This window comes from Balaenoptera acutorostrata, chromosome 15, assembly GCF_949987535.1.
Source record: "Balaenoptera acutorostrata chromosome 15, mBalAcu1.1, whole genome shotgun sequence".
Lineage (NCBI taxonomy): Eukaryota > Metazoa > Chordata > Mammalia > Artiodactyla > Balaenopteridae > Balaenoptera > Balaenoptera acutorostrata.
In genome coordinates, this window is record NC_080078.1 from 16,722,065 (window position 1) to 16,742,598 (window position 20,534).

At 53.5% G+C, this 20,534-nt stretch overlaps 2 protein-coding genes across 3 annotated transcripts; one reads left to right on the forward strand and one right to left on the reverse strand.

Moving 5' to 3' along the window:
- Window positions 1–529: 529 nt before the first annotated feature.
- TAOK2 (TAO kinase 2) lies at window positions 530–18,187 on the forward strand. 2 transcript variants are annotated; one of them, XM_007186383.2, is made up of 19 exons: window positions 530–668; window positions 3,744–3,910; window positions 4,089–4,160; window positions 4,251–4,352; window positions 4,851–4,896; window positions 5,029–5,125; window positions 5,299–5,412; window positions 5,519–5,610; window positions 7,696–7,789; window positions 7,885–7,966; window positions 8,758–8,925; window positions 9,100–9,360; window positions 9,560–9,721; window positions 11,181–11,546; window positions 11,632–11,835; window positions 12,159–12,398; window positions 15,512–15,724; window positions 16,682–16,864; window positions 16,948–18,187. In XM_007186383.2, the coding sequence occupies exons 2-19, from the start codon at window positions 3,779–3,781 to the stop codon at window positions 17,467–17,469; spliced, it is 3,150 nt and encodes a 1,049-aa protein (XP_007186445.2). In that variant the 5' UTR covers window positions 530–668; window positions 3,744–3,778; the 3' UTR covers window positions 17,470–18,187. The 2 variants fall into 2 exon arrangements, with proteins under 2 accessions (XP_007186445.2, XP_028023352.2); XM_028167551.2 differs by lacking the exons at window positions 15,512–15,724; window positions 16,682–16,864; window positions 16,948–18,187 and having other exon boundaries at window positions 12,159–14,307.
- A 300-nt stretch (window positions 18,188–18,487) lies between these two features.
- HIRIP3 (HIRA interacting protein 3) lies at window positions 18,488–20,372 on the reverse strand. Its single transcript, XM_057528510.1, has 4 exons — window positions 20,026–20,372; window positions 19,756–19,924; window positions 19,574–19,672; window positions 18,488–19,487 (listed from the first exon to the last, which is right to left on the reverse strand). Exons 1-4 carry the CDS (start codon window positions 20,233–20,235, stop codon window positions 19,324–19,326), a joined length of 642 nt encoding a protein of 213 aa, XP_057384493.1. The 5' UTR covers window positions 20,236–20,372; the 3' UTR covers window positions 18,488–19,323.
- Window positions 20,373–20,534: the final 162 nt, after the last annotated feature.

Consider the following 20,534-nt stretch of genomic DNA (forward strand, 5'->3'; position numbering starts at 1 on the left):
GGGGACCGCCCTTAGCTACAATCTTTCAGCTGTCCTCTGGAAAGAGAAGGGGAAAGGGAGGGGACCGGGGCGGGAGTGGGGGCTGTCACCCTCGGACCCCGGCGTGAGAGGGGCCGTGCGGTCGGACGTCCTCGGGGTAGGCCCCCTGTCGGTGGCCGAAGACCTGGGGCTCAGTCCCCTTGGTCCCGAATTTCCGGGCCTGACCCCACGCTTCTCAAATATCCGGGTCTCAGCCCCTGAGATTCCAGATATCCGGGACTCGGGTCCCAACCTCTCTAAACCTGGGGCTCTGTTTCACAGGATTTCAAATATCTGGGGTTCAGGACCCTGCGTGCACCAGTATCCGGGGTTCATTCCCCACAAGTTCAAATATCAGATTCGGCCTCCCCTTGTTCAAATACCTGGAGTTCAGACCCCCACAATCAGAAACCCGGAATTCAGCAACTGTCGCCCTCGAGGAGGAGGAGGACTGGACCGCGAGGTCAGATCAGGTTGTCACCCCCTCCCCTCCAGGGGAGGCTTCCCGGGCCCGCCCCTCAGGAAGGGCGAAAGCCGAGGAAGAGGTGGCAAGGGGAAAGGTCTCCTTGCCCCTCTCCCTGCTTGGCAGAGCCGCTGGAGGACCCCAGGAGGAGGCGGAGGCGCTGGGGCACCATAGTGACCCCTACCAGGTGAGACACGGGGTGCAGGGGCGCGGGTCCCTGTGTCTAGCTTGAGAAGAAAGGGTGCTGCTTTCTGAGAAGCTGGGCCTGGGTAGGCTCTCTCCTCAGGATGGGGAAGCCCAGCTGGGCCAGTGGTCAACCTCTGGCTAGCCTTGCCTTCTGCTGCCACCCTCTTCCCCTTCCTCTTCCCTTCATTATGTCTGGTTGATGGGGGACCTCAGGTGACAGGGTCTCTGATGTCACGGGGGTCACACCCTAAGGTGCTTGAGCTAATCAGATGGATTTGTACCCTTCTGGTTTTCTCCCTGTTCACTTTGCCCCTCATAGCTACCCCTTCATGATTGTAACTCTCTTTCCTCTGGGGTGTTAATTCCCATGCCTCTGGTCCCCATGGTGGGTCTGCTTATCTGTTTTTTAGGCATGGTCTGGTTGGGTTTCTTGTCCTTTCAAGGAAGTGTATATGTGCATTTGTGTTTAGGGGTGCTTGGCAGTATTTCCCCCAACTATTGTTACCTTCCAGCCTCTTGCTGTGATGGTATAAGTAATCTAATTTGTCAAGCGATTTATCATTTACAAAGTGCTCTACATCCATTCTCTAATGTGACCTCTCCCCCTCTCATTCATCTGGTGAGGGGGCTCTTTTATTGCCTTCTTCCCATTTTACAGTTGAGGCTATTGGGGCCCAGAGAAGTTGCCCAAGGTCACACAGCGGCAGAACAGGATTGGAACCCAGGTCCTTGAACAAGTCTTGCCTGTGCTCCATACCTATCTCTTGTCATCTGTTTTCTTCTGTGCCTAGGTTTAGCCATGGGTCCAGAAGAGAATGGATTGGGGTGAGATTTAAGAATGGGAGAGAGAAGAGCTTCCTTTTTAGGAGGCCTATACTCAGAAGCTTTTCCTGATGGGAGGCTCTGGCCCCTGCCTTCTGCCTTATGGATTTTTCTCTCTACTGTGACCTTCATCTTTACCCTGATCCCAGTCTTTGGCCTGGGTTCCTGAGAGGGCCATCTCTTCTGACAAATGATAGGGGTGTCTCTTAGCAGTTAAAGCCAAGCTGCCGGGGGGTAGGATGATCCCCAAAGTATTAAAGCCTTGTCGTGGTGACTCTGGAGGCAGGGAAGGAAAAATCCATATGCTGAGTGTCTGCATAGTGTTGCTAAGTACGAGATCTCATTAAAAATTTCACAACAGCTCCACACTGTAATCCGTTTTAGTGAAGAGAAGACCAAGTGTAAGGAACTTACTCAAAGCCTTGTTGCTGTATATTGCAGATGAAATGCACTGGTAGTGAAGCTTAGGGTGGACAGGCTTGGGTTTCCTCGTCTGTAGAATAGAGGTAACATTGTCCATTTTAGAAGGTGGTTATGATTTAGCACAGACCTTGGTAATCACTCAAATGTTTGGTATTTGAGGAAGAGGCCCCTTGTGATGTTTTGCCGGCATCTCTTATATGTGACCTGGGGTCCTCAGTTGGCATTCTTGGTTGGGTGCTGGTAAAGAGGTCAAGAAGATTCCTTTGGCAAGTTGTGAGCACCTGCCTTTGTGTGTGGGTGTGTGGTGGGGGTGAGGGGTGCTTGGCAGGGTTGCTGGCAGAAGAATGGAGAAAGGGGCCTGCTTTGAGCAGCCTGGGAGCTGCTTGGGGCTGGGCTGAGGGCAATCAATCAATCTCCCAGGCTATTCTGAGCCCTCTGCACCCTGGGGGCCCACCAGAGAGTCAGGCCTACTCCTTGCCCTCCAGCTTCCAGTGGGGCTGAGGAGACAAAATTAACAACACAACAGGAAACAATGTGTGACAGAATATAATTACATGCTAAATTGTTAGGTGCTTTTAAGGAGGTAGAACTCTGCCCTGGGAGTTGAGCTCTGCTGAAAAACTCCTTTGTGCCTAAATTCCAACAAGTGCTTATCCAGGAGCTTGGCCTGGAATCCCTTCAGGAGGTCTTGGCTCTGATGTACTGCTGGAGTTTTCAGTACATTTCTGGCTGGGTGCTCTAGGAGTTCTTCTCCCCAAGGGCTTGGGGTAGTCAGGGGAGGCTTCCTAGAGGAGGGGGCTGAGCTTGGGGTGAGTTGTTAAGAGAGTAATGAGTACACAGGCTTGACTGGAGAGGAGAAGATCCTGTTCTCTGACCTTGGAGAAGTCCTTCCTTACTATGCTTCAGCGATCTCATCCATGAAATGGTGATCATGATCCTGCCCTGCTTGTTTCATAGGGCTATTTTGAAAGCACAGTGGTAGAGGACCAGCTTTGGGCAAGTCACTTAACCCCTCTGAGTGCCTTTCCTCATCTGTAAAATAGGGGTAATAGTAACACCTCATAAGGTTGTGGTGAGGATTGAATGAGAGATAATGCATGTAAGGTGCTTACTATATATGCTTAATAAATGTTCTTTGTACTGCAAATGTCCTGTACCTGTGTGTGTGGCGTGTGCCATTGGACTGGACAAGTAAGGCAGCCCAGATCGCAGGCCCCCAGAGCCAGACACCATTTCTATCCCTGTCCTTCCCATTCTAGATCTCCCACTTGCCACAGTGTCCCTAGCCCTTTTTGAGAGCGAGTCTCCTGGCCCCTGTGGGCCAGTACCCACTTGTAACAATGGCCGGATTTCCACTGCCTCCGGCCTTGGCTGTTTCCTGCTCTCTTCCAGAGTGTGAGAGGTTGAGGGAGGAGGGGGCCTCAACGCCAAGGGGAACAGGAAGGTACCTGGAAATATTTGGGGCGTGGGACTTGTGGGACAGGACACTTGGGGATCTGGGGTTCTGGCTGGGAGGCAGAATCTTTTATTCTTGAGGGGAGATTTAGGGGTTGTAGGGAAATGGAACTTGTTGAGGGCTGAGGGGTTGGTGAGGATGCTGAGCTCCCAGTCTTCCTTTAGTTTTAGGGACTCCAGGGACCCGGCCCTAGTGCAGTCGTTGCCAGGGCAACTTCATTTTTCTTTTTTCTTTTTTTTTGAGCTTTGATATTGTTCCTAATCTCCCCCTGCCCTTCCTTGGTAGTGCCTCCCCCTCATCGGAACTAGGGGAGGAAGGGCCCTTTCTCTCTCTGAGGGCCCCATCTTTGTTCTAAGAGTCCCATCTTTTCACCAGGTCAAGCCCCACTCTCAGGGCCCCCAGGGGCCACCATGCCAGCTGGGGGCCGGGCCGGGAGCCTGAAAGACCCTGATGTGGCTGAGCTCTTCTTCAAGGATGACCCGGAAAAGCTCTTCTCTGACCTCCGGGAAATTGGCCATGGCAGCTTTGGAGCTGTGTACTTTGTGAGTTGAGGCTTGGGAGGGTGGGGCAGGGACTGTCTTCCCGCTGTGGACCTCCAAACAGCCCTGTACACTATTCCACCACACCGGGCTTTCCTGCCCTCTCCTGCTGGGCCAGCAAGTCTTCCTGCTACCCAGTGCTCACTGGGGGCCTTCACTACCTTCTGGTCTGGTCCTCTAGGCCCGGGATGTCCGGAATAGTGAGGTGGTGGCCATCAAGAAGATGTCCTACAGTGGGAAGCAGTCAAATGAGGTAGGTCAGGCTTGACAGACTGGTAGGAGGCAGGGGATCCCAGGCTCAAGATGCAGGCTAAGTAAGCCTCTCCTCCCCTGACCTTCTCAGAAATGGCAGGACATCATCAAGGAGGTGCGATTCCTACAGAAGCTCCGGCATCCCAATACCATTCAGTACCGGGGCTGTTACCTGAGGGAGCACACGGCTTGGGTGAGCTGGCCCCCTGACTCTGCCCTGATCTTTGTACTCGGTACTCAGGCCCATCCTTGTCCTGGTCTAGTCTCTTAGGTGGGCCCTGTTCAGGGTGTTGTTGAGCAGATCTTGGGAAGGAGGAAATCTTTCCCAACCTCTGCAGTCCTCAGGCAAACTCATAAGCAGCACTGTGTGTCCAGAGGGAGAGGCTGAAGAGTGACATAGACTGTTAGCAGTTGAAAGGGGGCACATGGGTTGGGAGAGCTGGAGATTGAACGATGGGATTCAGATGGAGGTGGTAGTGATGTCTTGGGCTCTTTCTAAGGGAGACCCTGACTCCAGGGACTTGCCCCCACCCTCTCGTTTTCTCAGTTGTCGTTTCTCCCTGTTATTACCCCGGGACCATTGCTTGAGTAGAGGCTAGGCAAGGAGGCCCTCTGTTTTGGATTTCTCTCCAAGGGAGATAGGCCAGGGGTGGCCAGATCTGCTGATCTCTGACCCTTGACCCTTCCATAGCTGGTGATGGAGTATTGCCTGGGCTCAGCTTCTGACCTTCTAGAAGGTAAGTGATTCTTTGGCCAACAAGTGGGAGAAGGGAGAAGAGCAGAGAAGCCGTAGGGGAAGGGTTAAGGGAAGATAGCTCCAGTCCCACCCTTGGGCTCCCTCAGTTTGATGTTTTTCCCTTACTCTCCAGTGCACAAGAAGCCCCTTCAGGAGGTGGAGATTGCAGCTGTGACCCATGGGGCCCTTCAGGGCCTGGCTTATCTGCACTCCCACAACATGATCCATAGGTACAGGCAGCACTGACGATGGCTGGCGGTGGCGGGGGTTGGGGGGCGGGGGTGGTGCTCTTTACACCACTCTTCATTCTGCTGGGCTCCAGTCTTCTTGGAAACTTGGTGCAAAAGCACCTGCCCAGCCTTTCTGAGATGCATGTCTTATCCTTGTGCTTTGCCTCTGGCAGGGATGTGAAGGCTGGAAACATCCTGCTGTCAGAGCCAGGCTTGGTGAAACTGGGGGACTTCGGTTCTGCATCCATCATGGCACCTGCTAACTCCTTCGTGGGCACCCCGTACTGGTGAGTGGGAGTGGTGGTGAATGGAGAGAGCTCCCGGGATGTTGGGAGAAAGAGTTGGCAGGGTCTGGGCGGGTGATTAGCCTCTCTCTCCTGACCATTCTCCCAGGATGGCTCCAGAAGTGATCCTGGCAATGGATGAGGGGCAGTACGATGGCAAGGTGGATGTCTGGTCCTTGGGCATAACCTGCATCGAGCTGGGTAAGGACATTCTCCTCTTGGCTCCTTATCCTCTTTTCTCTCCACTCCTTTCTCTTTTTCTTACTATCCCCACACCATCCCATCCTCTGAGGCCTCCAAGCATCTGTCCATTTTGAGTCTACCCTTGACCCCCAGTACAGGCAGCTGTCAAATCCTGCCATTTCTTAGACCTAAAGATTTCATAGCATTTATCTCTTCCTGTCCACTACTCTAGTTCTAAATCTTTTTTGAGTGCCCACTGTGTGCCATGCACTGTGCTAGTAGGTTCTGGGGGTAGAGCAGTGAATGAGGTTCTTGCCCTCTTGGAGCTTACATTCAAGTTGAGGAAATAGGCATGTTTTCTTTCAGTGTAAGAAAAGCTGAATGGAGAAGATACGAGAGCAGTACAACCAAAAAACACGGGATTTGACCTAGTTAAGGGCTGAGGAAGATCTCCTTGTAGCAGAGATGTCTAAACAACCACAAGACAAATAATAGGTAGCTGTTGAAAGACTGTAGGGAAAAGTATTCCAGACAGAGAGAGGAGCATGCCTGGGGAGCTGAGACTAGCCTCAGTTGTTTGGAATATTGCATGTGTTAACAAAGAACAGTGAGTGATAAGGCCAGAGTTAGGCTCAGTGAGTTCACGAGGTCTTGAAGCCATGTTGAGGTTCTCATCTCTGCCAGCCAATGCTATTGAAACAACTGTTTTAGTGAGATAATGTTTGTAAAGCCCTCGACACGGTGCCAGGCACAAAATAGTTGCCCAAGAAAGAGATGTTATTAGTAACTCTTACCAACAACTTCCTGCAGTGATCTCTCCCACTGCCAGTCTCTTCTTCCTTCCAGTCTCTTTTACGTCAGAGAGATGTGCTGTTGTTTTCTCTTCTCCTCAGAGCCGTCAGTGGCTCCCTGTTGCCTTCAAGACTAAAGCCATCCCCATCCTTGCTTACACCAAGCTAAAGTCTCTGCTTCCTAAAGGCTGGCTTTCCTCTTAACAAGTTCTGAATTTTTCCTCTTAATTACCTTTGTTTGTATTGTTTCCTGTGCCCAAGGTTGGAGATTTGGACTTGCCTTTCTCTCCATCTACACATGTCTGCATTTACCATTTAAGGCCATGACCAGATAGGCGATGGAAATATGTGAAGCAGGCCAGGTATAAGAAAAATCTGGAGCTGTCCATTTTATTCCTAGTTTTTGGTAGAGACATGGGTACAGGGAACTGTTTCTCTACTATTGAAAAAAACCTATCAATCTTTATTATAAATGGCAACTGATAGTCAGTATCAGGGAAGCAATATGGAGGAGACTACAGCAAACCGGAGGTTGCTGTTCCCACCTGAAGAGGGCAGCTGTTGCTTAGCTCCAGCCCATTGTTATGCAGGAATGTAAGCTCCATTTCACCAGATCTAATTTTTTAAGAGAAACTGGAAATTTAGGTTATTTCATTATTATTATCAGAATTTAAAAATCACTGTTTAGGCGAAAACCAAAAACAACACAAAACGTTTGTCTGGGCCACAAGGGGCTTCTAGCTTGTGACTTCTGATCTGAGGCCTGCCTCCAATATCCCTTTTTCCAGAATAGCTTCCCTGAATCCCCTGCGAACGTACCAGCTTGAAGTCCCACCACACACCCAGCTTCCCAGCCATTTACCTGTTTTCCTCTTGTGCCAATTAGCACTTTGAACTTGATGCTATTTGTTCAATCCCATTTAATCTTCCCTATTAGACTGGAAGTTCCTTGAGGACAGGGCCTGTCTATTGTTTTTCATCTTTCCCGTAATACTTAAGCAAGTTTTTTGCTCTGATTTGGCACCTAATAAATATTAGTTGGGTCGGCAACTGAATGTGCTTCCTTCTGCCTTCATTCGTGCTTTTGCATGTGTTAATTTTCTCTGATACCTATTCCACCCGTGTGCAGTGGAGAGGATGGGTGCTGCGTCTTACAGAGGAAGGAATTAATTGAGATTATGGGAATTGCTCAGGGTCATGGAGTGAGGAAGTCAGGGAGCTGGGGTGTGAACCCAAGTCTTCTGATTTCCATTCCAGTCTCCTCTGCCCACCTGCCACCTCTCACCTTCTCCCCCTTGACCTTTCTCTGTAGCGGAACGGAAACCACCGCTGTTTAACATGAATGCGATGAGTGCCTTATACCACATTGCACAGAACGAGTCCCCCGTGCTCCAGTCAGGACACTGGTGAGGACTGGGATTCCTGGGCCCAGGGGTTAGGCCATAGGGGTAAGGCTGCCTGGCTCAAGCCCTCCCCACCCTCACCCTGCTGTCACTTCTAGGTCTGAGTACTTCCGGAATTTTGTCGACTCCTGCCTTCAGAAAATCCCTCAAGACAGACCAACCTCAGAGGTTCTTCTGAAGGTGAGGGCTCACTGGCCTAGCATTCTCCTAGAACTGTAGCTTGTTGGAGCCACAGAAACCCCTTAGTGAAATTAGTGATTCCTGTTTCTTCCTCCACTGAGAACTTCATTTATAAATTCCTACCCCCATCCCCAGTGCCCAGTGGACTCTGTGTTTTGCAAGATTTTGTCTACCAGATTACCTTTATTAAGTAATCATTTGTTTTCCCGTCTTTTATTAATCAAAGATTGCCAGCCAGAATTTGTGGTCAGTGTGCAATAACCAGGGTTACCACACTGATCTGATGTGTAATTCAAACCAAAAGCCTGTGTAGCCTTGTCGTGGGTAAATGTATGATTTCCCTTAGGCGTTTTTTGAGTTATCAAAAGTAGAGGGGCCCCCATTCCCTTCAGAGATCCATAGGGGCCTAAGGACCCCTAGTTGGGAACTAACTTAGATTGTCTACCCTGACCTACTTGTTTTATAATTGTGGGATGCTTTATGAGGCCCAGAGAGGCCTCATGACGTGTCCAGGGGCACCGAGCACTTTGATAGAAGACCTGGACTAGAATCCAGATCTCCTGGCTGTTCTTGCCTGTCAGCCATGCCTGGAGGAACAAGAGACTGTCTGGGGAGTAGAGACGGGGTGGTAAAAATTAATGTGGGAGGAGGGGTTGGGACAAGGCCAGCATCAACCTGTGGTGGGCATGGGCCCCAGGGGAGTGCCTCAGGCCAGAGGGAATGCCAAGATCCATGGGATATTGGGATGCGGGAGGTGCTTGGCGGCAGGCCTCAGTGTTCTCTTCCCCCAGCACCGCTTTGTGCTCCGGGAGCGGCCACCCACAGTCATCATGGACTTAATCCAGAGGACCAAGGATGCTGTTCGGGAGCTGGACAACCTGCAGTACCGCAAAATGAAGAAGATACTGTTCCAAGAGGCACCCAATGGCCCTGGCGCTGAGGCCCCAGAGGAGGAGGAGGTGACCCGGCTTGCCCTGCCACCCTTCTTCACCACCATGTTGTGCTTGCCTCCTAGCAGTTGCTTGGCACCCCTCCCCACCCTTCTCCATACCCCCTGTCTCTTTGTGCTACCTTTGTATGCACATCCCTTGTCCTTCCCCTTTCCTGCTCAACAGCCTGTGTCTTGTCTACAGGAGGCAGAGCCCTACATGCACCGGGCCGGGACGCTGACCAGTCTAGAGAGTAGCCATTCAGTGCCCAGCATGTCCATCAGCGCCTCCAGCCAGAGCAGCTCAGTCAACAGCCTAGCAGATGCCTCTGACAATGAGGAGGAGGAAGAGGAGGAAGAGGAGGAGGAGGAGGAGGAAGAAGGCCCTGAAGCCCGGGAGATGGCCATGATGCAGGAGGGCGAGCACACAGTCACCTCCCACAGCTCCATCATCCACCGGCTGCCGGTATGCAGCTCACCCTGAGTAGGCCTGACAGTGGCAGGGCCGAGCCCCAGCTCTCCTTCTCAGGAATCACCTTGGTTCCCTGCTCTCCCTCCCATGTGTGACTGCTCCTTCTCTAAGTCTGACTGGGTCTCCAGGGAACTCCCTGTGGGCCCATTGACCTCTGAGCCTTGGGCATTCCTTCCACCTTCCCTTCCTCTAGGGCTCTGACAACCTCTATGATGACCCCTACCAGCCAGAGATGACCCCAGGCCCTCTCCAGCCACCTGCAGCCCCGGCTCCCACATCCACCACCACTTCTGCCCGCCGACGGGCCTACTGCCGCAACCGGGACCATTTTGCCACCATCCGTACTGCCTCCCTGGTAAGTGCAGCCATCCTGGATGCCCCAGACCATCTAAGTCCAGAAATGACTTTCTCCCTTTGGCATATGATTAAGTCCAGATTCCACCCTCGCTTTGTGTTGCTGTCTCTTGCCTTCTCACCTCGACCGTCTCACCTAAACCCTCCCCTCTCCCCTCCCTTCTCCCAATAGACTATTTTGGTCACATTGCCCAGCTCGTACTCCATTTTTGTGGCTGGACTTAAATAGCATCTCCTGGCATGCCTTCCCAGGCTCCTGGCCAGCCAGGTGCTTCATATCCTGTGCTGTGGTACTCCTGAACAGCATGATGACAGGTTTGCTGGATTCTGTGCCCCTAGAGGGCAGAGATGGTGTACAGGTATCTGCCTGTGCCAGTAATTGGCTTTCAGGCCCACACACATCCCTGTATTTAATTCTTCCAGCTCTTCTGGGAGGGTGAGGGTATGATCCCATTTGTGAGATGAAACAGCTGTGACTCAGAGGGGCTACCTTTGGTGGTTCCCAAATTCTGTTACCAGGACCTTGGTCTTCTCTTAAAGTCACAGCGATGTTTTTCTCAGTTCATAGGAAAAGGGGTATATTTTTCCTAAAACATAGTTTTTCGTCCATACTTTTAATAAACTTTTAGATTACATTCCTGTTTAGCTGTAAGCTTCGATGGTCCCCTTGGAGGCCACTGGTTGGTCTAGTATGTTCTTGTAGCCTCTGCTTGTGGCTGGTTGTTCTTTTAGGACAACTCTTCAGACCCTGTGATGCTTGGTGCTTTGTGGTACTGTGCAGAGAGGTCTGTGATTTCCAGGGGTTTGGCCACCTGGACTAGTTTGGGGTACATTGACATAGCCCCTTGACAGTGGGATCTGAGCTCAAACTTCAGATGAGGACATCCAGGCCCAGTGTTCTTGTTATTCCAGTGTCCCATGGTCCATATTCTGGCTCCGTATCTGAGCTGTAAAGGGTCTTCAGTGTTTGCTGAAGGGGAAGGAACCATCACTTATTGGTTCAGAGTGTTCTAGACACTATTACATAGGTAGCAAAGTTAATCTTCCCAGCCCGCTGTGAGGAGGTGGTATTGTCCCATTTAATAGAGCTAAGGCTTAGCAGCATTAACTTGCTTGAGGTCACAGGGTTAGTCAGTGGCAGAGCTGGGATCTGGTCCCAGGTCTGTCTGATTCTTTTACTCTTTTGAATTAATCTGAATTATTCCTACTTTTATGCAAGACTCTGTGCTCAGCACCTTTTCTTGTCTCATTCAGTCTCACCAATCTCTGAAGGGGATATCTCCATGATCCAGTTGAGGTGGCAGGCTCAGAGAGGTTAAGTGTGAGGAAGATATCAAATGAGAATTAAACCCATGAGGCTAAAACTCACGTTCTTCCCCCATAGAGCACGAAGACTATGTGTGTTAATAAAATGGGGGCCAGGGCTGCGCCCCACTTCTCATCCTTTCTCCTGCCCCCAGGTCAGCCGTCAGATCCAGGAGCATGAGCAGGACTCAGCCCTGCGGGAGCAGCTGAGTGGCTATAAGCGGATGCGACGACAGCACCAGAAACAGCTGCTGGCGCTGGAGTCGAGGTTGAGGGGTGAGCGTGAGGAGCACAGTGCACGGCTGCAGCGGGAGCTCGAGGCACAGCGGGCTGGCTTTGGGGCTGAGGCCGAAAAGCTGTCAAGGCGGCACCAGGCTATCGGTGAGAAGGAGGCGCGAGCTGCCCAGGCTGAGGAGCGTAAGTTCCAGCAGCACATCCTCGGGCAGCAGAAGAAGGAGCTGGCCGCCCTGCTGGAGGCACAGAAGCGAACCTACAAACTTCGGAAGGAGCAGCTGAAGGAGGTGGGATAGGGCTGCAGCAGTGGGTGGGGTTGATGGAGGGTGAGGTGGGCCCTGACCTCCTTGCTCTCCTGCTGCCCTTTCCTAGGAGCTCCAGGAGAACCCCAGCACACCCAAGCGGGAGAAGGCGGAGTGGCTTTTGCGGCAGAAGGAGCAGCTACAGCAGTGCCAGGCGGAGGAGGAGGCTGGGCTGCTGCGGCGGCAGCGCCAGTACTTTGAGCTGCAGTGTCGCCAGTACAAGCGCAAGATGCTGCTGGCTCGTCACAGCCTGGACCAGGACCTGCTTCGAGAGGTAGGCCACCCCCTCCCTGTTCCCCTCCCAGATCCCAGGCACCTACCCTTTTCCATTTGCCGCACTTGTGGTTGTCTTTCCCCTCTGCCCTCATTCGTGTCACAGCTCGGCTTCTCTTCAACACCTCTTTCGCTTCTCGTGCCCACTAGACCCTGCTAGAGTTCCCAGGCCAGCTAGGAGCTTGGCTCCCTTACACCTCTCATCTACACCCCTCATCTCCCCACCCTCGGCTCCCTCTGCCAAGGAGTCCTGGGGCTCTCACTTCCTTGACACCAACAAGGCTTTCTGACCAGTTTCTGGGCCCTGCCTCCCTTTTGCCTCAGGACTTGAACAAGAAACAGACACAGAAGGACTTGGAGTGTGCACTGCTGCTACGGCAACATGAGGCCACACGGGAGCTGGAGCTACGGCAGCTCCAGGCCGTACAGCGCACACGGGCTGAGCTCACCCGCCTGCAGCACCAGACGGAGCTGGGCAACCAGCTGGAGTACAATAAGCGGCGTGAGCAAGAGTTGCGGCAGAAGCATGCGGCCCAGGTTCGCCAGCAGCCCAAGAGCCTCAAAGTACGTGCAGGCCAGCGTCCCCTGGGCCTCCCGCTCCCCATTCCTGGGGCTCTGGGACCACCTAACACAGGCACCCCTAGAGAAGAGCAGTCCTGCTCATCTGGCCAGGAGGCAGACCAAAGAATTCTGGGAGAGGAGGAGGAAGCAGTTCCAGAGAGAAGGATTCTGGGGAAGGAAGGGGCTGCCTTGGAGCCAGAGGAGCAGAGGATGCTGGGAGAAGAGTCAGGAGCCCCTAGTCCCAGTCCACAGAAACGTAGGAGTTTGGTTGATGAGGAAGTTTGGGGGCTACCTGAGCAGGAGATAGAGAAGCTTAGAGTTCCATCCCCGGCACCGCAGGAGAGGAGCATTGTGGGCCAGGAGGCATCCGGGGAATGGACGTTGTGGGGGAAGGAGGATGGTAGCCTCTTGGATGAGGAGTTTGAGCTTGGCTGGGTCCAGGGTCCAACACTGACCCCAGTCCCTGAGGAGGAGGAGGAAGAGGAGGAGGGGGCTCCATTTAGGACCCCGAGGGATCCTGGAGATGGCTGTCCCTCACCAGACATCCCCCCTGAACCCCCTCCAGCACATCTGAGGCCCAGCCCTACTAGCCAGCTCCCTGGACTCCTGTCCCATGGCCTCTTGGCTGGACTCTCCTTTGCAGTGGGGTCCTCCTCTGGCCTCTTGCCCCTACTACTTCTGCTGCTGCTCCCACTGCTGGCGGCCCAGGGTGGGGGTGGCCTGCAGGCAGCCCTGCTGGCCCTTGAGGTGGGGCTGGTGGGCCTGGGGGCCTCCTACCTACTGCTTTGTACAGCTCTGCACCTGCCCCCCAGTCTATTCCTACTCCTGGCTCAGGGCACCGCACTGGGGGCCGTCCTCAGTCTGAGCTGGCGCCGAGGTCTTATGGGTGTCCCTCTGGGCCTTGGGGCTGCCTGGCTCCTAGCCTGGCCAGGCTTGGCTCTACCTCTGGCAGCTGTGGCAGCTGGGGGCAAATGGGTGCGGCAGCAGGGCCCTCGGATGCGCCGGGGCATCTCTCGACTCTGGTTGCGTGCTCTGCTGCGTCTGTCGCCCATGGCCTTCAGGGCCCTACAGGGCTGTGGGGCCGTGGGGGATCGGGGCCTATTTGCACTCTACCCCAAGACCAACAAGGATGGCTTCCGCAGCCGTCTGCCTGTCCCTGGGCCCCGGCGGGGTAATCCTCGCACTGCCCGACACCCACTAGCCCTGTTGGCAAGGTTTTGGGCCCTGTGCAAGGGCTGGAACTGGCGCCTGGCACGGGCCAGCCAGGGTTTAGCCACCCGCTTGCCCCCCTGGGCCATCCACACACTGGCCAGTTGGGGCCTGCTTCGGGGTGAGCGGCCCAGCCGTATCCCCCGGCTGCTACCACGCAGCCAGCGCCGGCTAGGCCCCCCTGCCTCCCACCAACCACCACCAGAGACTCTAGCTGGGCGGAGATCCCGAACCCGCCAGTCCCGGGCCCTGCCTCCCTGGAGGTAACCAACTCTAGCTCTTCCCCAGCCCAAATCTAGAGCATTGAGCACTTTATCTCCCACTACTCAGTGAAGTTTCTCCAGTCCCGGTCCTCTCCTCCCTTTCACCACTCCTTCCTCGGTATGCTTCCCCACCTCACCCCTAGCCCTTTGGGCCTCTAGACAGGCAGCCTCCTCCACTATGGAGTCCGGAGATTATATTTTGTGTTCTCCTGATGCTCCCCCCCCCCCGACCCTAAGTTATTGCTGTTCTCCCGCTGTGTGTGCTCATCCTCACCCTCATCGACTCAGGCCTGGGGCCAGGGGTGGCAGTGGGTGGGAAGAGTCATGTTTTTTTTTTCTCTCTTTGATTTTGTTTTTCTGTCTCCCTTCCAACCTGTCCCCTTTCCCCCACCAAAAAAAGAAAAAGACAAACACAAATAAAATATCTGAGCGGAACTGTACCTTTGGCCCAGGCTGCCTCTGTCTGCTTTGTCCTGCCGCCTAGCCTCCCCGGTATGCCCCCAGTCTGGACCCTTGGCCCCCAGTTCCATGACCTCTTCACCCCATCTACGTTATCTCAACCCCTTTCACTCCTCAGCCTCATCCTCTCTACCTTCATAGCTTCGTTGCACCATGACCACCACCAGTTCAGGGGTCTGGGCCCCTGTTGAGCTTCCCCAGAACTTCTTGGTCCCACAGTTCCCCTGTTTGTGGATTCCTCCCCGAGAGTCCTCAGGTTCTGGGTCTTTTTGTCCTCATTCACTGCCTTTCCTCCCAACCCACTCCCTACGTGGTTCTCTTCTGTCTGGGAGCTGAGTTTCTCTCCTGGCGTCAGGCATTACCCTAGAGGGCTGGGGGGATGGGACTGCAAACCGTCCACAGTAGGGGGTGGTGAGCTTGGGGGCCCAGACAAGAGTGTGGGGGCCACAGAAATGGGGTTTGTTGTGGGCTTGGAGTGGGAGCTGAGTACACAAGGGGCCGGGCTGGAATGTGGAAATCTGGTCAGGGTGGCAGCTGCTGGCCTGTTGAACTTGTCGGGCCCTTTCTGGCCACCTCCTTTGCCCCTTTCCCTTATGTGGCCCGAGATGGGGCCACCCATCTTATCCATTTCTTGGCTTGGTGCTTATCCTTCCCTCCCTCCCACCCTGAGGTGTTGAACCTGGGACTTCCTCTGTCTTTCCTCAGCTGTGTTGCTGTCTTCCATGTGTGTGTTGAGAGACTTGGTTTTCTCACTTGTGCATATTCTGTATCTGCTCACAGGCGTCTATCTCTAGGTTATATTTTCTCCCTCTTTGCATGGTCAAAGCTTCTTGTGTGCACTCAGTACTCTAAAGATTCTCAGTTCCCTGTCCATGAACTCTCCTGCTGTTTCTTGTGAGTTTTCCACCCAACTCTGTGAACGTGCTCTTGGAAGCTGTCTTGTTTTCTTTGCATCTCTTGCCCATTGAGAATCTTCCTGATCTCTCTCAACACAATCCCGTCTCTCCATGTCTGTCTGTATACAGCTCCCCCCGCCCCCTCTGTCTAACATGTTTTCTGTTTCTCTCCCTCTTCTTGTCTCTGCTTCTGTCTCCTCTCCTCCTCTCTTTCTTCTCCCTTTCCCCTGGTTGTTCCTCCTCCTCCTCCCCCCTGCCCCCATCTCCCCTTGGTCCGTCCACTGCATAGTCTAAGGAGCTGCAGATCAAGAAGCAGTTCCAGGAGACGTGTAAGATCCAGACTCGGCAGTACAAGGCTCTGCGGGCACACTTGCTGGAGACCACGCCCAAAGCTCAGCACAAGAGCCTCCTTAAGCGGCTCAAGGAAGAACAGACCCGCAAGCTGGCAATCCTAGCTGAGCAGTACGACCAGTCCATCTCAGAGATGCTCAGCTCACAGGCGGTGAGGCCTGGGGTCCAGGGAGGGAGCATGGTGGAGGTTGGCCTTTGTATTTCCAGCTTAGTTGTGGGCACTGCAGGTGGGGGGTGTAGACAGAGAGGGCATTTTGTTCTTGGGAAACTCAGGTATTCTTCCACTGTTGGTATTCTCTGCAATGGTTTTATTATTTCTCTTAAGTATTTTCTTAAGGTCTTGACAAAGCCAGACTGCCTACTCCACCAAGAACCACCAAGGAAAGAGTGGCTGTAATTTTTTCCTGGGCCTGAGTTAGTTTAATCTGTGAACAGGGGACAAATCAAAATGATTGTGGCCCTCAGGCCAATTTGCTCAGACTTCTGGAGGATTTTGAAGGTTGCTGTTCTAAAAGTGATCACACATCACACTGGAATAGGCCACTTAAAATAACACTGTAAAAAGTAAAAGTGTCCTTATTCATTGCCATTCCCTCACCTAACCCACCTCTCAGAGGTAACTGTTGTTAACAATTAATTGTATTTTAGATTTTTTCCTATGCATATTTAGAAAATTATATAAAAATTTTAAACAAAAGTGGAATCATACTTTATATACTGGTCTCTAACTTCTTTTTCCACCTTGTATTTCTTGGACATCTTTCCATGTCAGTACACATACCTCATTTTTTAAGAGCATAGAGTTTTCCATGGTATGGATGTACCATAATTTATTTAACCCATCCCTTATTGGTGGACATTTAGGTTGTTTCCAGTATTTTGCTATTACAACGCTTCAGTGAACACCTTCGAGCACATGTGCAAGTATACCTGGGGGATAAATTCCTGGAAGTGTAATTGCTGTGTCACAGGGTATGACGACCTTTCATTTTGATAGATGTTGAGACTGGCTGCTTCTTGAAACCTGAGGGCCCAGGCCTACTGGGGCAGGGGAGGATTGTGGGGGTAGGGGAGGAGGCCCCTAAAACTTGCTCTACCTAATCTCTAGCTGCGGCTTGATGAGACCCAGGAGGCAGAGTTCCAGGCCCTTCGGCAGCAGCTTCAACAGGAGCTGGAGCTGCTCAACGCTTACCAGAGCAAGATCAAGATCCGCACGGAGAGTCAACACGAGAGGGAGCTACGGGAGCTGGAGCAGAGAGTAGCTCTGAGGCGGGCACTGCTGGAGCAGCGGGTAAGAGGGCTGGGCTTCCAGGGTGGGGTGGGGAGGGCAGCCCCCACCCCCGGACCCTCTGACCTCTATTCTGGGTACCTCAGGTGGAAGAGGAGCTGCTGGCCCTGCAGACGGGGCGCTCTGAGCGAATCCGGAGTTTGCTCGAGCGGCAGGCCCGTGAGATCGAGGCTTTCGATGCTGAGAGCATGAGGCTGGGCTTCTCCAGTATGGCTCTGGGGGGCATCCCAGCTGAGGCTGCTGCCCAGGGCTATCCTGCTCCACCCCCTGCCCCCGCCTGGCCCTCCCGTCCTGTTCCCCGTTCAGGGGCGCACTGGAGCCATGGCCCTCCTCCACCAGGCATGCCCCCCCCAGCCTGGCGTCAGCCCTCTCTCCTGGCTCCCCCGGGCCCCCCAAGCTGGCTGGGGCCCCCAGCACAGAGTGGGACACCCCGTGGTGGAGCCCTGCTGCTGCTAAGAAACAGCCCCCAGCCCCTGCGACGAGCAGCCTCGGGGGGCAGTGGCAGTGACAGTGTGGGCCCACCTGCTGCTGCAGTGCCTGGGCCTCTGAGCCGCAGCACCAGTGTCGCTTCCCACATCCTCAATGGTTCCTCCCACTTCTATTCCTGAAGTACAAGGTGGATAAGCCGATGAATGAGGCAGGGGTGGGTGGAGCCTGATCCTGGAGGGCTGTAAGCCTGAGGTCCACCCAAGGGTGGGGGACAGGAAGTTGGCTCCAGCTCCCCTCAGACCTCATCTCATGAGCTTCTTGGGCTGGCCAGTGGCCCAAGGCCAGCTTGGGCATAGGTGCCTCAAGGCTGACCAGGAGCCCCTGCCTCCCCACCATGGTGCCAGGGTTTCTCTCCATCACAGCCTCGGGAAAGGAGGGAGATATGCGTGTCAAATATTCATCTAGTCCCCTGGGGGAGGGGAAGGGTGGGTCTAGATATATTATATAAAGAGAACTATACTACCCCCTGGAATGGGGCCATGGACTTGGGGATGCCAGGCCCCCCAGACCTGGGATGTGACAGAGCAGGTCTGGGGCCTGGGGTGGGGAGAACGGGAGGAAAAGGTCTTCCTGAAAGAAAGATCAGAATGGGGTCTTGGGGTCAGGATGCCTGGGTCTCTCCATTCCCCTGTTGCTGTCTGACGTCCTGTGCCGTCTTGTCCTTTATCCTTTTTTTTTTTTTAAATTGAGATTTGAGCTGGGGCAGGGGAACAAAATAAGAACCTTAGAAGGGGCTGCTCCCAGGCCTGGGGGCAGTCATGAGAGCCCCTCCCAGCTACGGGGCTGGCACAGAGCCCCATGGCAAGCTTTTAATAAACTGTTGGTTATTCTAACAGATCCCAGGACTCACCTTTTCTGTCTAAGGTGTACATTAAGGAATGTTCAGTGGCAGCTGATAGTGTTACTTGTATTTAAAAAGAGAACTCACTGGGCTAACTAAAAATTTCAGTGACTTTACTGACTTTGGACATGACTGAATCCAGAGCTTCAAAGGAAGTCATCAGTCTCTGGAGCTCTGCTTCCCTTTGCTTTGGCTTCAGATTTTCAGAAGGTTCACCTTACCCACAGGCCCCTGGCAGCTCCAACCTTACAACCTACCAACAACCTCAACAGCAAGAATTCCAGCAGTCTTGAAGTGACTTCATTGGTTTGATCTGTAGCCAGAGGCCTGGGGTGCTCTGATTGGTCAGGTTTAGACCCTGTACCCACCGCTTTAAGGCTGAAAGAGTCGGCCCGTGGATTAACTGGCTGTTTCCAGAAAAGGGAAGAAAGACATAAACAACAGCTGTTCCCAAGACTTTTCATTTTGTGCTTCACATTCTTAAGGCCAGTTATTCAGATCTTTCTCCCAACTAAGCTTTAGGTTATCACACAACTAAAAAAAGCAGGGTGGTCAGGGACTTCCCTGGCGGTCCTGTGATCAAGACTCCCTGCTTCCACTGCAGGGGGCATGGGTTTGATCCCTGGTTGGGGAACTAAGATCCCACATGCCACACAGCGTGGCCTAAGTAAATAAATAAAAGCAGGGTGGTCATAGGGATCCACTGGTCAGGCTGGAGAAAGGGGCCACACTCTTTGAATCAAGCCTGGTGGCAGACTGGATGGCAGGGTCAGGAGGCTGGGACTTTCATCTGGGGGAAATTAAAGGGAACAAAAAAAAAAAAAGGAACCAGATGAGGGGGACAGTGGCTACTCCTCAGCTTCCTGGACCAAAGTACAGGGGGTGAGAGTGGGGGACCAGTTTTGATGAGGTGATTCAAACACTCCTTTATTTGAGTCTTTAAAAATAAATCCCTGTAAACACTTTAAACTGGGAATGTGAAGCTGAGAAGCAGAATCCCAATAACTTGTGTCCCTGGGAGCTGCGAGTCTTCTCCGAAGAAAGCTGCTTCTGCTCTGCAGGCAGAGTTGGGGGTGGGTATGCTATATATGCTTTCTACAAGTGGGAAGTCCCTCCTGGGGACAGGGGGAGCTCAGTTGCTCTCGCCATCACTGCTGATGATGCCACGCATATGTGACCAGTCTGGGGGTGGGGGGCGGGGCCGCTCTTCCTCTGAGTCCAGGGTCCTGCGGTATAGCTCCCCCGGTGGGGCTGCTTCTCCTGCAGGGTTCCAGGCTGTGCGTCTGCGTGGCCGGCCTAGAGGGGAGGAGAAAGCAGGAGATGAGTTGTCTGAAAAAGTCCATGCCCCATCTGCTCCTGGAGAGTGGAAGGAAGCCCCTCACCTGAACCACTGATGATGTTGGTAATGTCCAAGGAGGCTACCTCAGCTGCCTCTTCCCGCTGCTCCTTCAGGACCCGACACTTCTCTAAGGAAGGGTTACCTGGGGCAGAAGAAGCTCGTGATCCTCTCCTCCCCAGCAGCCAAGGCCTTCTCCTGCAGCCCCCAGGGCACGCCCAGCCTCACCCTTCATGCCCAGAGCTTCCAGCTCTGCCCGGAGAACACTCAGGCGTTCCTTGTGTGAACGGCAGGAGCCCAGCAGCTTCTTGTAGTTTCGATGAGCCCCACAGGCCCGAATGTAGCGCTTTAGCCTCATCACAGACGGGTGGTCCTCACCAGGGCGACCAGAGCCAGCCTGGCAAGGGAAGATAGCAGCTGAAGGCCAAGCCTTTTGGGCTTGAGTCAGGGTCTCCCTCTTCCTTGATGGTAGCCTCCCACCCCATCTTCAACCCTCACCTTCCTGCCTTTATGTTCTGGACTGCCATCTGTGGAAGAGGAGGAGGAGCTTCGTGTCCTGCCTTTCTTGGAGCTCTTCTTGGAAGAGCGGTTCTTCCTCTCCTTCTTGGGGGTCCCCTCTGCCTCGCTGTCACTCACCTCCTTCTCCGAGTCACTTGCTTCACCATTGATACTGCCCACGTTGGCTGTCTTTCCAGAAGTTGGTGTCATCTTCCTCCAGCTGTCTTCCCCATCCTCCTCACTGCTTCCACTCTGCCTTTTCCCACCCTTCCACTGGGTGCTGTCTTTGCTCTTCCTCTGCACTAGGGGCTCTTCATCTTCCCCACTGCTATCCCCACTGCCTGCTGCTGATCTTTCCTTCGGTTCCTCTCTGTCCCCCGGGTATCCCAGCAGTCTTGCTGCCCTGCTGTTCTGCTTACAGCTTCTCTCCTCCAGAGAGGAGGACCTTTGACCTCCACTGCTCTGGGCTGTGAGTTTCCAATCCTCTTCTTCCTCTCTGTTCTCTTTCT

Bases quoted from the DNA above. Each gene is read 5' to 3' on its own strand.
- TAOK2 (XM_028167551.2), top strand. From the start codon at position 3,779: ATGCCAGCTGGGGGCCGGGCCGGGAGCCTGAAAGACCCTGATGTGGCT. The intron at 5,611-7,695 runs GTAAGGACATTC...CTTTCTCTGTAG, and splicing joins CATAACCTGCATCGAGCTGG to CGGAACGGAAACCACCGCTG. The intron at 7,790-7,884 runs GTGAGGACTGGG...TGTCACTTCTAG, and splicing joins GTGCTCCAGTCAGGACACTG to GTCTGAGTACTTCCGGAATT.
- HIRIP3 (XM_057528510.1), bottom strand. From the start codon at position 20,235: ATGACACCAACTTCTGGAAAGACAGCCAACGTGGGCAGTATCAATGGT. The intron at 19,673-19,755 runs GTGAGGCTGGGC...CTTCTGCCCCAG, and splicing joins GGAAGCTCTGGGCATGAAGG to GTAACCCTTCCTTAGAGAAG. The intron at 19,488-19,573 runs GTGAGGGGCTTC...CCTCCCCTCTAG, and splicing joins CAACATCATCAGTGGTTCAG to GCCGGCCACGCAGACGCACA.